The sequence below is a fragment of the Peromyscus californicus genome, unplaced genomic scaffold (genome assembly GCF_007827085.1).
Source record: "Peromyscus californicus insignis strain IS unplaced genomic scaffold, ASM782708v3 Scaffold_15__1_contigs__length_86483966, whole genome shotgun sequence".
Classification (NCBI taxonomy): domain Eukaryota; kingdom Metazoa; phylum Chordata; class Mammalia; order Rodentia; family Cricetidae; genus Peromyscus; species Peromyscus californicus.
In genome coordinates this window covers 66,568,031-66,585,253 of record NW_026294447.1, presented here as the reverse complement: position 1 = coordinate 66,585,253, position 17,223 = coordinate 66,568,031, and the positions used below count along the sequence as shown (strand labels likewise).

At 37.9% G+C, this 17,223-nt stretch overlaps 1 protein-coding gene across 3 annotated transcripts in view; it reads left to right on the top strand.

Annotated features, from left to right (window-relative positions):
* The window catches only part of Sp4 (Sp4 transcription factor), a 69,715-nt gene extending 53,461 nt beyond the window's left edge, over positions 1-16,254 (top strand). For all 3 annotated transcript variants that reach the window (XM_052739203.1, XM_052739201.1, XM_052739202.1), the window contains one exon: positions 12,800-16,254. In XM_052739203.1, coding sequence (XP_052595163.1) covers positions 12,800-13,102 — 303 coding nt within the window. In that variant the 3' untranslated portion in view covers positions 13,103-16,254. The remainder of the gene's footprint in view (positions 1-12,799) is intronic.
* The last annotated feature ends 969 nt before the right edge of the window (positions 16,255-17,223 follow it).

Genomic DNA, 17,223 nt, shown 5'->3' with positions numbered 1-17,223 from the left:
GTCCTCCTCTCCTTCTCCTTCTCTTGTTCCTTCTCCTCTCTAGATTTCTCCTATTTATTCTCTCTGCCTGCCAGCCCCACCTATCCTTTCTTCTGCCTCGCAGTTGGCCGTTCAGCTTTTTATTAGACCAATCAGGTGTTTTAGGCAGGCAAAGTAACACAGCTTGACAGAGTTAAGCAAATGCAACATAAAAGAATGCAACATGTCTTTGTATCCTTAAACAAATATTCCACAGCATAAACGAATGTAACACATCTTAAACTAATATTCCACAACAGACCACCCTTCTTCACTGTCAGTAGATCTAATCCTTGCCAATTCTGTGGCACCATGGCAGCCAGCCACTCTGTTTGGCCCTGGAGGCTGAGGATGGTCTGAGCACCTGTTGGAGCTCCTGGATGAGCTGAGAGGAAAGCTGATAGTAAATAATTAGGAAAGTAGTTAGTCCTGGTGTTCCAGTGATGATGCCACCAGTTATACCCAGGACTGCAAGAAGGGACTGGACCTGAACCATTCATTTGTCATTTCATGCCTCTATAAACTCTGTGATAGGAACCAGCATGGTTCTTCTCTGGGTACTACCTCCAATTTTGGTAAAAGGTACACCAGGACACAAGTCCCTGACCATGCAGCAGGTAGGCAGCAGTAAATTTGAGTGCCTGGTAGGTGATCATATTGGTGACTTTGAGTAGTCTCCATTTTGTCTTTATAAACCCAGGAAATGTCAAGAATAATATAACAAATATCTACTTAACAATCTTTTGCAATTATATTTTTTGTCATTTTTAGTAATCACCTCACTAAGGAAGTCATTATCAAAGACAACGGCCACCATCGGTCTGTGATTTGGTGTCATGTTCCTAGTATGTTTTTAATACTCATGTAAACTATTTGTGGGTCTACATAGAAAGTAATGTTTTATACAGGTCATCAAATGTTACATAACTATCATTCTACATACTTTATTTTAAGAGATACGCAGTATTCTGTCACATGATTACCACACTGCACTAAATGATTTCCCACACTGTTGGTTATTGGTAGGTTCTTTGCTGTTACGAACTTTGCTGCTTTGACAGTATTGGACATGTTTAAGAGGCAAGAGTATTAGATCATAGAGCATGTGTGTTTGGTAATAGAATCTCTAAAATGACTGCTTAACATTTCTCCTTGACTAGTGGTGATTAGAAGTTTGTGTTCACGTATTCTCACTACTGTGTGCCAGCTTCAGAAGTTTGTATCTATTTAAAACAGTTTCTCTTTTTAAAGTTTGCACTTTCCGTGATTTTTCCTGAGATCAAGCATCTCTTTATGTGTGTTGGCTGTTCTTTGACATCATACTTCTCACTTTTCTTCTGGGGTGTTTCTCAGTCATGTAATTTATGTAGTCCCCCCCTCATATTTTGTGTTGTCTTTTATTATATAGAAGTTTTATATATTTAGCTACAAAATCTTTTTTAATGAAAAAATTGAAGTCTAAGATAGTTGGATCTCATTTGAAACACTTTTTTTTTTCCTTAGAGCCTTGAGTTTTTTGTTTTTTTGCCTCCAGTTTGGTCATTAGAGTGCCCAAAAGGGTGATTTTGTTTCCTTTTTTTTTTCTTTCTTGATCTCTCTCTCTCTCTCTCTCTCTCTCTCTCTCTCTCTCTCTCTCTCTCTCTATCTCTATCTCTATCTATCTATCTCTCTCCGTGTGTGTGTGTGTGTGTGTGTGTGTGTGTGTGTGTGTGTGTGTGTGTGTGGTGAATTGAGGCTGTATTTTTTTTTTTATGTGAAAAGCCATTTTTTGACTAGTTTATTTTTCTGTCCTAATTTGCACTAACATTCTCTCAAACTGTCCTCTATAATTTCTGGGTCCCCTGTTAACAAAGCTTTTACTATTTGTCAATTTCTGTACCAGCACCATTCCGTTTTAATTACTGTAAGCTGTATTTAATCTTGGCATCTGTTGAAAGCACATTCAGGCACTCACCTTCTGTTTAGAATGTGCCTGGTTCTTACTGAGTACATTTTGAGTTAGAAGTTAACTTACACAAGCTGAAGTTGTATGTTGAATATAGGGGACATCCTAGAACTGGCCTTTCTTATGAGCTCCTGTTTATTATGTATTTGAATGTGTTACTTCATTTGGTGCTAACGCAACACCATGAGACAGAAACATGCCGCATCCTGCAGGTTAGAGAACAGTCTCAGTAGTCTGGGGATGACTATGAGCAATGGAGACCCTGGGCTCCATCCCCAGCACCACAGGTTGTTAAATAAATTACAAATCACAGACACAGAATGACTCACTTTGACATGCCCATGGAGTAGTGTAGCTAGAGTTTTCCTGCCTGGCCCACAGTCAGGACAAATCTCTCTCACCCGCCAGTCCCATAGCCGCTCAGACCCAACCAAGTAAACACAGAGACTTATATTGCTTACAAACTGTATGGCCGTACCAGGCTTCTTGCTAACTGTTCTTATATCTTAAATTAATCCATTTCTATAAATCTATACCTTGCCACGTGGCTCGTGGCTTACCGGCATCTTCACATGCTGTTTGTCATGGTGGCGGCTGGCAGTGTCTCTCACTCAGCCTTCCACTTCCCAGCTTTATTCTCCTCCTTGTCCCACCTATACTTCCTCCTGCCTGACTACTGGCCAATCAACGTTTTATTTACTAACCAATCAGAGCAACACATTTGCCATACAGAACATCCCACGGCAGAGTAGCAACACAAATGAGAATTAGCATGTTGCTCTGTCCAGGAGCTTAGCATTATGTTACCTCTGAATTTTGATTTTTAAGTTTTTAAATATGTTAGTATTGCATGGTACTTCTAATGCCACTTCATTCTTGACATTTATCAAATATGATGTGATTCAAAATTAATCCTGTGACAATGTTGTGTCTGTTCTTGAAAACTACTCTGATATTTATGTCTCTATGAGAAGATGCAGTATCTCTTCCCTGGATTTGTAGTGGAAAAGGTTAAAGAACCCAAGAAAAATTGCCATTTGTTTGATCTGAAGCTTTGCTTTGTGATTGCTTTGTCTGAGTTGATGGGTATGTAAAGTCTTATACATTACACATCCATACTCATACAGATACACAGAACATAAATGGTTCAAAATCAAATATTAATAATTTAGGGAACCCTCCTTCTCAAGACAGGGTCTCATGTATCCCAGGCTAGCATCAAACTTTCTATGTATCTGAGGATGACTTAATCTTCTTTTTTTTGTTTGTTTGTTTGTTTTTGGTTTTTCAAGACAGGGTTTCTCTGTAGCTTTGGAGCCTGTCCTGGATCTTGCTCTGTAGACCAGGATGGCCTCCATCTCACAGAGATCTGCCTGGCTCGGCCTCCCAAGTGCTGGGATTAAAGGTGTGTGCCATCACCGACCAGCGACTTGATCTTCTTATCTTCTGATCTTCCTAATCCACCTGCTTCTACCTTCTGAGGGCTTGGAATACAGCCATGCACCATCATGCCCTGTTCATGCTGTGCTGGGAGTTAAAGTAGGGCTTGTGCTTGCTAAGCACTGTGCCATCTGAGCTGCATCCTTCACCTCTCTCCCTCCTCCTCTCCCTTCCCCTTCCTCCCTCCTCCCTCCCTCCCTCTCCCCCTCTCTTTCTCTCTTTCCCTTTTAATATGATCTAAATTATAATCATCTGCTATCTTAACTAACTCAGAATCAGATGTACTTTATGTTTATTGATATAAATATTTTGAATACATGTTATCCTACATACAATTATTTAATTAAACCATATTAAGGGAACTAGGGAGATGGCTAGTATATTAAGAGTTTGTGCTACTCTTGCAGAGGGCCCGAGTTCATTTCCCAGTATCAGTGTAGGCCAATTCACAAGCACCTCTAACTCAGCTCTAGGGAATCCAACTTCATCATCTAGCTTCCACAAGTACTGGTATTCATGTACATGTACTCCTCCATAGACACATTCACATATTTTTAAAAAAATCTTTTTTAAGGATTTAATGATGGGAAATATTAAATAAAACATATTAGGGACTGATATTGGGACTTGGTAGTAGAATGCTTGCTTAGCATGCAAGAGCTACTGGTCTCAGCACTGCAGTGAAACACGGCAAAACCTGTTTGGCACCAAAAATACCAAGCCCAGCGTTGATGTGCTTATAAAGAGGACCTTTAAAGATCTTGAGAGATCTGTAACAAGCCAAAATAAGATGTAAATAAATTTTTAAAAATTAAACCAAAGCAGGAAAACACAAGCTCTAATTGATTAGCACTATGAAACACTGCTGAATAAAATTTTACTATTATTTATTGTATAAAATTAAAATAATATTACATGGGAAAAAAAGAGTTGAAACTAGTCATGCCAAGTGCTTGTTAAGTGTGTTGAAAACAGTATCAAACAAAATATCTTGAAATAAGTATTGATTAAAAGTTGAATGTGTTTCAGTTGAAAGCCTTGATCATTAATGGCAAGAATCATTTTGTTCAATATTTAGCCACCACTCTCAAAGAAACACATTGATTGACTGTGAGTAGGTAAATGAGTTATTTTTAATCCCTTTTGAAAGTAGTAAGGATCAATCTGCTTTGCTAAAATAATGTAAAGTTTGTAATGATCCGTGCACAGAGTATTTAAAAATCAATAGTTCCTAAAACTTGTGAAGGAGGCTCTTCCTCACCAGGAGAAAATCACTGGGCCCTGCTTTTCGTTTTTTTGTTTGTTTTTTTTTATTCTCTTTGTGATGATTACCACAGATACTGTGGGTAACCTCTCTTTAGATATACATCCTGAAATATTTTGCCTGAATCTATGACACTCAAGTTAATTTTATGAATAATGCCTGGCCTGGTGGTTCAGAAGGTGGATCTTCGGGAGTTAAGTCAGCCTGATTTGCATAGCAAGTTTCAGACCAACCAGGCATACAGAGACCCTACCTCAAAAGAAAAACAAACAAAACCTTTATGAACAGACCTTCATTTTATCATTGGTTCTACACATCACAGGTTTCTGCACAAAACTGACTCTGTTTTAGAACACAGCTTCTTAATGATAATCTCTAGTTTTCAGATGCAATACAATCAATATTTTGTTGATGACTCTCTTCTCTGTCCTTTTTCTTTTTCTTTTGTTTATGGTGTAGATTTAAGCCCCTCCCCTTTTCCCATCACTGTTAATCTAATGGTGTTTCAGTGGAAGACAGTCTGCTGTGATCGTGTTGCCATCTTAAACAATAAGGAATTATATTTACCTTTCCTGCTAATTGGAAAATATTACAGGAATAGAAACAAGTGTTTGTTGCACATAATAAGGATATAGATTGTACATATGTCATAAATTCATGTAATAGGATAGCTCATTTCTGTGAATATTTTACTGTGGGCATGTTGCTTATTATTTTTTTTTTTAGAATATTTTATTGACCAGTGACATTGTGCCAAGAAGTAGTCAATCCAGGGATGATTTCTGATAAATAATGTCACAGGGAGGTTTCATCTTCAACCACATCTATTATTTTTCACCATCTAAGAAAAACCCAGAGGTGCTCCTAGAACGCTATTTACAGTAGACTTCAGAGTTTCACAATATGCACAGTTTAGTCTTTTATCCCATATAAAGTATGTAATTATAAACTTAAGTGGAAAGGAAAGTTGATAATTGAAATGCCTGTGGTTTTCATATACAAAAGAAAAAGTATTATTGATGAAATAGAGAAGATCAAAAACTCTATAGGTACATTAAAAATTTCCCCCAGAATTATTATACAGCTGTTTGCCGCTTCAGTTTGTATAATGAACTGTTTCCTGTGACTTGACCAGCAGCCAAAATGAATCAGTGTGTCTTCAGCCTCTTGGTATCAGGGGCCACATTTTATAACTGAGTAGTTTGCTTGTTTTCTTACCTAAATAATGAGAGAAACAAAGCAGACAGTGAGGCGTGAACTCAAACTTAGTAAGTACCCAGTGCAGGTACATGTCACATGTTCTGTCTGCTTCGTTTCCCGGGGTTGATCCTATGGATCAATGCTTAGAGGTGCAGGCAACAGAAAATGAGAGAAATTCCATGTATATAGCCAGAGAAGTCAGAAGAGGGGCCAGTGGGCTCCGAACCAGGCCCATTCCATTACAGCAGTGGCAGCACAGCTACCAGAAAGGTTTTATACACTCGCATCTCCAGCCCAGGATCCAGAAAGTGGGGGGCTGTGTTTACCATGCTATGTGAGTGGAATCACCATTATTTTTCTCTCATGTTGCTCAAACCATGCTACAAGAGGCCACAGAAACCTGGCTTTCTAGCCGATAAAATCAGAAAAAGATGCACTTGTGCCTTGGAAAACAGGATAAAAGCCGATCACTAATTCTGTGTGTAGAACAAAAGAAATGCTGGCTCATTCCTGAGCTGTGCATACACAGGGTCAACATAGAATGACACAAAACCTTAAAACCATTGCCTAATTCTTGCATGTGCACATTCTCTGTATCTTTCCATGGTGTGTGTGTGTGTATGCATATGAGAGAGAGAGAGAGAGAGAGAGAGAGAGAGAGAGAGAGAGAGAGAGAGAGAGAGAGAGAGAGAGAGAGAGATTAAATACACATAAGTTACAGGTGTATATATATCCATGCACACACATACAGAAACCAGAGGAAGATATCAATCTCCGTCTTAGTGCCTTGACACATCTTCTCTCACAGAACCATCAGCTCATGGTTTAGGCTAGTCTGTGGTTAGGCTGGTTAGCTAACCATCAAGCTCCCAGGATTCACCTGTCAGTTCATTCCACAGTGCTGGGGTTCCAGCTTGCACAGCCAAACTCTTGTATTTTTATTTATTTATTTGTATTTAGAATACAAACTCAGGTTCTGGTGCTTGTCTAGCAAGTGCCCTTACCCACTGAGACATCTCCCTAGCCCTTGAACAATGCCTTCAAAAAGGAATTAATATTGAAACTTGGAAATTCAAGAAAAGAAGAATGAGACTGAGTCTGAGTGGACTTAAATGGAATTATCTTCTAATATGAAAACATTTTCTAGAAGATTTTAAAGGACTCATAATCTCCACAGCATAAGATCTAAACTTTCCAGAGTACAATAGAATGCTAAGATAATCCAGACTTAAGAATTTATCAGACTTTAAAGCAGCCATTAAAAACATGGTCCATGGACTGATTAGGAGCAAACATGATTGAAAAGAATGGAAAAGTGGACACTTGTAATTAGAAAAATTAAAACTATAGGACATATCCCAATGGAAAAGTACAATATTCAAAGTAAAAAATAACTAAATGTTCAGTAGCCAGATGGGGACTGTAACAGGAGAGCAGTGCAGTTGAAGATAGAGCAGTAGAAATAGTGAATTCTGAAAGGCAAAAGGAACAGATTAAGACAGCCAGAAAGTGAGCTGGACCACAGGGATGTGTGGAGCAAAAATAAAGGGTCTAAAGTTTGTGTCATTGGAAAGAAGGGAAAAGTTTGATGCAGGGAAAAAAAAACATAAAATGTCCAAGGTTTCCCATATTAGGTATTAATTAGAGATCCAGAAGTTAGGTAAATCCTAGATAGGTGCTAAAAGGAGAACATGCCCAGACCGTCACAGTAACAGCCTGCTCAGATCAGAGATGATGAGAAGAATCTTGAAGGGCACTGAAAGAAAAATGATACATTGATGTATAGAGGACATAAAAATTTGAATGGTAGTAGGTTCCCCTAAAAATTATGGCAGTTGAGGAGCAAGGGAGGATATCCTGTTATCAAAAGCAAACTGGGACCATTTAGCCAGCTATGGTAGCATATTCCTATAACCTTAGAACTTAAGGAGCTGAGGAGGAGGAGGAGGAACGCAGCCTGGGCTACTTCATAAATTTCTGGCCAACCTAGGCTACATGTTAAGAGTTCCTTTTTAAAAATGTGTTTTGTAAGCCAGGTGTGGTAGCACGCCTTTAATCCCATCACTCGGGAGGCAGGCGGATTTCTGTGAGTTCGAGGCCAGCCTAATGTATAGAGTGAGTTCCAGGGTAGCCAGGGCTACACAGAGAAAACCTGTCTCAAAAAACAAAACTAGAAGTGTTTTGTATGTATGGTATGTGCATCTGTGTATGTGCATATGCACACTCGTGTGTGCATGGCCAGAAGAGGACATCAAATATTTACTCTGTCACTCTATGCCTTATTCCTTTGAGGCAGGGTTTCTCCCTGAACCTGTGGCTCACAGGGCTAGGCTGAGAGCCAGCAAGCCCAAGTGATCCTTCTGTCTCCACCCCACTATAGTGTTGGAGTTACAGGTGTGTGCCAGACCAACCTCAACTTGCTACATGGGTGCTGGGATCTGAAGATCCAAATTCAGGTCCTCATGGCTGCACAAGCGCTCTTGCCCACTGATCCATTTCTCCTGACAGACTTTTTCCGAGAGGAAGTCAAATTAAGAATTTTTACCATCAGATTTTTCACCAGAAGAAATACTTCATAATAATACTTTTATATCCAAAAGTTCTTGATGGTAAAACATTAAGTGTTACTAGAAATAAATTTGAAGTGAAGGGAGAACAATATTAATTAACAAAAAATTAAGTTAGGGCCTGACACAGTGGTGCACATTTTTAGTTATAGCACTAGGGAGGTAGAGCTCTGTGAGCTCAGTACTCATCAGTCTACATAGTGGATTCCAGGCCAGCTAGAGCTATATAATTGAGGCCCTGTATATATATGGCTATGTGTGCATGCATGTATGCGTGTGTGTGTGTGTGTGTGTGTGTGTGTGTGTGTGTGTGTGTGTGTGTATACACTGTATGCATATACAAGGCGGGGAGGAAACAGAAGAATGAAAAATGGAGGCAGAAATGGAAAACTAGGCTTTGTAGCCCAGGCTGGCCTTGAACTCACTATATAACCCATGCTGGCCTTTAACTTGCATAAAATTACCAAGCAGCATATTTCTGAGTTACCCATGGGCCAAGAGAAAGTCTCAAGGGAAATTAGAAAATAACTTCTACTGAATGCAAAGTTTCATCACACAATTTATAAGATTCAGATAAAGAGTGAATTTATAGCATTCAGTCCTCTTTTTCAGTCAGCAATCTAATATTTTCTACCTTAAGAAACAATAAAATGAAGAAATCGAAAATCAGAAGTTAAATAATAAAGAGTGGACATAGGAAAACAGTTCAAATAATCTTTCAAACCCAGGCCTGTGGGCATGGGGGTTGTTTTTTGTGCTGCCCAAGGTGGAGCTCAAGGTGGTACACATGAGTTCAAGGATAGGCACATGCTCTGCCACTGAGTGGATTGTTCCAGACCCTGAAACCAGAGTTTGATTTGCCGGGAAGGTGAAACATCTAAGGCCCCAGTCACATTGACCAAGAAAACGTGTGAATACAACTGACAACTGTGTAGACATTAAGTGGGTCATAAATGGATGAGCTGCATGACTCTACCCTACATTTGAAAATAACTCTAGAAAAGGTACAGGACTTGGGATGCAGCCTAGTGAAAGAACACTGATGTAGCACACTGAAGCCCTGAGTGTAGTCCTTCAAACCACCAAAAATACAGTTGCATCTTTATTTACTATAGCCCTTAAGGCCAAGCTAGCCCAGCTTGAAATTAATTTAAAATTTAAAAAAAATAGGTATCACAAAAAGTTCTGTTTTGTAAAGAAATTGAATTTGTTATTAAAAACTTCTGAGGAAGAACATCCTAGGTCCAGATCTAAGAAGACTTCATTCTAGGCTTAAAAGTCTGAACATCTGAAAATCATTCAGACAGTGTAATTTAGCAGATTAATAATGAAAGAAGAAAATGACAGTAGCTTGAATAATACAGTATTTGACAAGATTCTCTGCCCTTTTTTATAGAAGTCCGTAGAACTGAACTGAAGAGCACAGTGTGAATTTAGCCGTTAAAAGAGCACAGTTGTCCTTTAGTTTCTTTAGGTCACAGGTCAGAGTGTGCATGGCGCTGCACTCAGGGAAAGCAGCTGCTGTGAGGCCCATCCGCACTCAGCCAGTCCAGCCTTGGTGTTAGATCAGGTCCCTACTCCCTGCTGTTGGTCACCTGGCCAGTGTTTGCTCTTGAAAGGTGCCTGCTTTTCTTCTTGGACGTGTTCTGAGACACTTCAAAACTCTGGTTGGTCCCTGTCACACTTCTGATCTCTCCAACACTAGGTACAGAGAGGTCTCTTTGAACAGCTGGTGTGATTAGATTGGGCCACCTATACAGCTGAGAATAATTTTCCTGTATCAAATTCCATAACCTACCTAGTTATAGCTTGTAGTTGGAGTTTTCTCTCTGGGTCCCGTCAATCCCCGGCAGTTGACAGCCCACTTATAAAATAAACACACAGACGCTTATATTATTTACAAACTGTATGGCCGTGGCAGGCTTCTTGCTAACTGTTCTTATATCTTAAATTAACCCATTTCTATTAATCTATAAGTTGCCACGTGGCTCATGGCTTACCGGTATCTTACATTTCGCTTTTCATGGCGGCAGCTGGCAACATCTCTCTGTCTTAGCCTTCCACTTCCCAGAATTCTCCTCTCTGCTTGTCCTGCCTATACTTCCTGCCTGACTACTGGCCAATCAGCATTTAATTTATACAGAGCGATATCCACAGCAATAGCTGTTAAACCCCATTATCTGTAACATGTGTAACTTCTAGGGATTGGTCCTTGTAGGGCCATGTTGTCTATGACAGTACCCGGTATCAACAGATTTGATAAGTAGATTCTTTAATCAGAAAAGGTAATCATGAATTCTGAAAGCCCAGGTAGATTTGGAATAATTAAAATAATTTTGACTATAAAATTGTATCATCTGTAGTTAATATAAACATTTTTTACATCCTTGAAGTAAAGTCCATTGATGATGTTTGCAGAGGGTACGAAATAAGAAATTACTATCCAGTAGAGCAGAAAACACTTCTCTTAAAAAGGACATTGAGCTAAAAGGAGTCATTTCTCTAGTGAAAGTATACATGTACAATATAATTTTGAATATTTGAGTTTCTAGCCAGCTCCTTTGTGACTTGAAGTTAATTTGGTAACCAAATAGATGAGTAGAAAGGCTGGGAGCGTCCACACTGAGCATGTCACCGTTGTTTCCATTTGTCTCGGAACTGTAGAGTACCTGGACTACTCACTGGACTAAATCTGCACAGTGGCTGATACTTGAAGAACAGGAGTTAAAGTCAGAGATGTCCAGCTTTTCTGTGGCCAGTGCCTTACATAGATAGTCTACAAATAATTGTTGGAAAGTGACTGATTTTATGAACATGGCATTTAATAAGTATTTGATAGACAGCCATGGTGTAGATTTATCTCCAGCTTTGTACTTAGAAAAGGCACCCACATCTCCGCCATCACCTTCTGGTCTATGAATCAGACTTGGTGGCTGTGAAGTAATGACAGTCTGCAGTTGCCCTGTGGTGGGACCATAAAGAGCCCATATATAGGTTCTGTGCCTTCCAGGCTAGCAAGTCTTTGAGCCTCCACTTACTCATCTATAAAATAAATTCTAAAACTAGATCTTCAGGTTTTCTCTAGCTTGAAAGTTGTAAACTTAAGTCTTCTTTTATGGTCAGATAGTAAATGACGTCAAGACTGTTTCTCAGCTGTATTTAATTTTCACCTTTGCTGAGTGTCAGCATTCATAATATCTGGGCTCCTTTACTTTAGAGATTGGCTGCCTGTATTTTCATTGTCTCTGACAATTTTGTCCAATGTATTTATTTAGCCTTTAAAAGGAAAATTCTGAATTCTAAATGTAGTCAAAGGCAAGGGTGGGGTTAGGGGAACATCTGATGTGTCAAAACTTGAAATTGTAGATTTATTTTTGGTAAGTCAAAGGAGGGGCAAGGGGAAAAAAAAGTCTGACGAATGAATCTCCATATTATCTGAGTTCTGTTTCCCAACCAGAAAAAAACCCCATTTCACTGCCGTAACTGTTGTAGAAGGAAGGACTGAAGCCAATAGCTACTTAGCCTTTGTAAACATCAGGATAAAACAGTCAGTCAAGCTTTCGTGTGTTTTATCCTGTTACTCAAAAAGAAGAGAGGGGTTTCCCCCTTTTTAGTTAACATTTGATTTTTAGTCCAGTAAGCAGAAGTGGTTCCAGTTAGAGCTGGCTTATATTTTGTAGAAAACATGTTTAAGGATCAAAATATCACCATTGCTCTTTGGAAGCTTAAAGCTGTCTTTAATTTGAAATGTATGTTCCCAGCATTCACTTTTTTTACTTATAAAAACCTAGCATACTACTACATTCTTAGCTTAAAATAGTTTCTAAGGTAGATCATGCCTCTCCAGTTTAAAGGCGAGATCCAGCTATCAATTTAATGACTGCACATTGGCCTTCCCCTTTCGTGTTGTGCTTTGTTAGCTGAGAGAGACTGTCAGGAGCTCCTTGTCAGGAATCCTGACATTTTGTGGATGGGAAAGTGGAGGCTCGGAGTGGTTATTTACTTGTTCAACTTTTTCCCCCCAGTTCATGGCAAAACAGGACTTTCAAACTTTCAGTCTTATTTCCAGCCACATGGTTTTTCTACATTGTTTGCTTAATAGGTTTTTTTGTTTGTGTTGTTGTTTTAAACAGAAAGGGCTAGGAGATAACTCAATGATAGAGGGCTTGCCTACCATGAACAAGGCCTTAGGTTTGCTCCCTACCATCATAGAAATAAGAAGAAAATATTGTGTACCTAAACTAGGCGTATCTCTATATATCAGATCTTATAAAAGTGGAATATGTGTGGAAGAGAAATCACTAAAAATTAAAAATTTCATTTAATTAAAATATATGCAATTTCATTTCCTTCTTATGTTTACAGGAGAAAAGAGATTTGAATGTCCAGAATGTTCTAAAAGGTTTATGCGGAGTGATCACCTCTCCAAGCACGTCAAAACTCACCAGAATAAGAAAGGCGGTGGGACAGCGCTTGCCATTGTTACCTCGGGAGAACTGGACTCATCCGTTACAGAGGTGCTTGGCTCCCCACGGATTGTCACAGTTGCAGCCATTTCTCAAGATTCGAATCCAGCAACTCCCAATGTTTCAACAAACATGGAAGAATTCTGAAACGCTCTCTGTAACAAAGACCTCTAGTGCTGCACTTACGTTTACACACCTTTGAAAATCTGGAAATGGGCTGGTCAAGTGGAAATCAGAGTAGGAAATCACATTTGCATCCTTGGCATCTTTAAGAATTCCAGGGATTTTTTTGGTTCAACACATAAAGTGTTGAATTTTTAAAAATAGAAAAAGAAAACCAATATACTGGAAACAGAAAAGTATTTCTTCCATGCTATAAGTTGCTGTAGTTTTTTGGAAATACATCACATAACCTTTAAACAGAACCCTCCCTCCTTTAACATCATGTGTTGTTAATATGTCTAAAGAGACACACCACGTGAATTTGCAGGCTGGACCTTAATTGGACTTAATCTCTTTGGAAGTACTTTGTTAAAAATTTAGCCAGTAATAACTTACATGCACTTCTTTTACTCTTTAGCACAGAAAACAGATTGTTATCTGACAACAGGGATAATACTGTGTTTCTTTAGCTTGGTTTTTGGAAAAAATCCATTCAAAATAGTTTTGGCCGTCTTTTCTAAATATCAAAAGTTGTTCAAAAGTTGAATTAGGTTACGTTCCAAAATACTAATCTGAGATATGTCTCAGGTCTTTATTACCACTACATTATAGTAGTGTGTACGCAGACAATCAGTGAAGCCCAATTATTTTCTCCATTTTGGAGACACAGAGGACCTTAGAGCGAACTCTTAGGTTAAATTTTAGATTGAAACCTTAGGGAAATGCTGGGAGAAAATTCGTTAGAACAGAATTCATGATAGCTTCAGAAGAGCAAGAGGAAGCAGTTTTACAATGTTTGGAAGTTAAGGTTGACTGTGTGTCTAACCCTGTGTTCAATAGCAAAATTTCATTTTAAATGTTCATATTGGAAATGCTTGCATAGATTACAGATCTATGTAATTTCATGTTCTGTAAATATGAGTTATGCTGACAATGTGCAGAATTCTTTATGCTTTGACTTAGTAGCCAAAGAAAGAATTATCATACTTTTTCCAGGCCAGCAGAAAATTATTTTTAACTACATTATAATTTTTGTTTTCCTTTACTAAAAATTGGCAACTCCAATTTTATTTCTAGTATTGTGTTAGGTTTATTAAGAACTTATATCACAGTGATATCTTTATGTTGTATCAATAACAGAATTTTCCCTAAAGGTTTAGACAGCTTAACAAATGTATAATAGAAATGATATTATGAAGCAAAAAATATTTTTGGAAAACCAGAATACTTTTCAGTCAAATAGTGACTGAAAATATATTTCATTGTTTGTGCAAGGGTCTTAGAGAGTAGTGTCTTATTAGGAAAGATGGCCAAACTTTTCATATGAAAAACAATTGGATTATTCTAATAGATTAAACATTAGTAAGACACAGTGTTTTTAGAACATATTTACACAGAGTCATAACTATTGAAACTGACCATTTGGAAACTAAAGTTTTTACCTACTTCATTTGTTACCATCATTGGTTTGAATATAGGTATATGTTTTCTTGTGCATTTTTTATTGTTTCAGGAAAAGTACTACTCATGAGAATTCTCTCCCCAAATCGTGATGTTTCTTGTATTTTTGATGAAGGAGAAATACTGTAATGATCACTGTTTACACTATGTACACTTTAGGCCAGCCCTTTGTAGCGTTATATAAAACTGAAGGCCTTTTGTGCTTTCAGTTTGTATAAAAAAGCTTTGAGATTAAAGGAAAAAAATTTTTACACTGTGGTTATAAATTTCAAGTTTCTTAAAGCTTTTGTAGACTTGTAACAAAGTCTTTAAATTTTAGTTGAATTTTGTAAATTGTTTTGTATATTTTATTTAATGTACTCTTAACAACTGATGTATCTGGCTTTAAAACATCAGAATCAGTTTGTTGTTTTGTTTGGTACAGAGGAGCATTTGGTAGTGTTAATTTTAATTTTATTATATAGGAGCTGAAACATCAAATATATATTTTATCTATCATGCTACACAATCAGTGCTATAATTTTTTTTTATGCAAAGAGACTTTCTTAATGTTTTAATCATGTTTTCTCCGAGCTATACTCTTTGTTGTTAGCACCAAGTATGAGCACTCTGCATCATTACTCCACGAGCCAGTTTTATGCAACCCATGTATGCTCATCAGAAGTGCAAGTTATCCTCACCAACAATGAGGCCTATTATAAATGTATCAGACTGAATCTGGATTACCTTATAGTATATAAAATAATCAGTCAGCAGGCACATTTCACCACTGAAATTAGAAATATTTTGATAGTCTGTTCTGCGTACCATTCTGAGTCCACCTTTCTGTCGTACAGCAGTCGTAAATTTCAGTGTCCTTTATTTGACTCAGTGGGATATAGCTGTGGTAGGGCACAGATGTGCAGTAGAGTCCTGTTAATGGCATTTCACTGCTCATTCCCTTTGCCACCGTTATGAAGCTTTTCTTTGTAAAATTATCAGTGCAAAGCTCTGTATTTATCATGGTAGAACTCCAGTGTTAGAGTAGTTTTCTCTTACAGTATACTTTCTTTGGTTAGGTTTGTGTATGTGTTGCTGATTACATTAGAACTTGATGTTAAGTCATTATTTATCACACTCATGAGAGCAGTAATAAAAGTGTGTAATCTAGGAGAAAAAGTTAATTTGTCAAACTTAGATAAGCATGATGTTTAGGTCCTATTTTTCAATTTTATAACTGTTTTATTGCAACAATATTTGTATTTAAGTCTCCATTTTAATGCCTTGTGGTGTTTTTTTTATGCATGTCACTAAGTTGTCAGCCCACATAAATTGATGTGCAGCATAGGGTATTAAATCTACATAATGATTTTAAAACAGAAATAGTTGATGGTAAAATGTAAATGTTTTGCAAAAAATTCCTTATAAAAAGTTTCGTAGTAACATTTCACTTGTAAATTTTTTTGTAAAAAAGAAAATGGAAAAAAAGATGAATACAGAAAAAAAGACCTGTTTTCCCATATCCTAGAATTTAGACAATTATTCTGCCAGCAAAGCCTCTGGGGCTGTAATTGACATTTTTACAGTGCTGATTTGTATAAAATTTGTTTTTTGTGGATTTGGAAATAAAATCATGTACAAGTTGTTGCCTGCAGTAACAATTGCAAGTAACCTATTAAAGTCCCCCTGGGTTGAACATGCTTCATTTAATTATGTATACCATAGAGCAGCAATAAAGTGTTTAAACTACCAGCCTTCTCATCACAGTGAACACCGAAAATTTAAATGCCTCTCACTAGAAAATGTATTGGCAACCCTTCTTAATCCTGGTGTTAAGATCTGATCAACACTGTTCTGAAAATACCGCCAAAGAACACCAGTTTAAATTGCATGTTAATTTGTGACCATTGCTGTAGACATTTATGAAAATTAAATTTTGATTTAGAGACACTTTATTTAAATAATTTTAAGCAATAAATGTTAGGAAATAGTAGGACGGTCTAAAAAATGAAAAACAAAATTAAAATAATATTTAAGCTCAGCAACATTAGAAGCAGTGTAGGCTACCTAAATGTGGGAAAGTCTGTAAGGAAGAACAGAACTGCTTTTCCTTCTGGGAGAGACTTGTACATCTCACAAAATCCTTACCACCGTGAGAATACACCACAGTATGACTCCAGTGGACACATTTCCAAGTCTGCAGATATGGCAAAGCTGCTAGGGAGAACTGCAGGATGTTAGGCACACAGGGAAGTGAGCTGCCCACAAGGCTCCAGCTAGTGTTTAAACATGGAATAGGTAGAGTGGTATACTGTGTGTGTACATAGCTTGTATGGGCACAGCCTAAAGACATGGCTGTGCCACAACGTACATGCGTACATAGGGAGGGTATGTTCTTAACAGTGATCAAACCAAAGGGCAGTTAAATTTATGCTCCTCTACCAAGTAACAACTTTGTCAAAAGATTGCACGTCAAAAGTAAAGGTACCCATTTTGACAGGACTGCTTAACTGTGCCTGTAGCTTGTTCCCCTGGGTTCTTCTATTTAAGCCCAAAGCTTACGTTAGTTCCCAAAGATAAGCTTGGAGTTCCTTGGCCTGTTTGCCTGTTCCTCTTACCAGTGAGCACTGATTAAATTTCTTTTTATCCCTCCCCAAACTAGTATATGTTTCAGTTTCCTGAAAGAGTTACGTGTACTCACCATGATGACACTGCATGAAA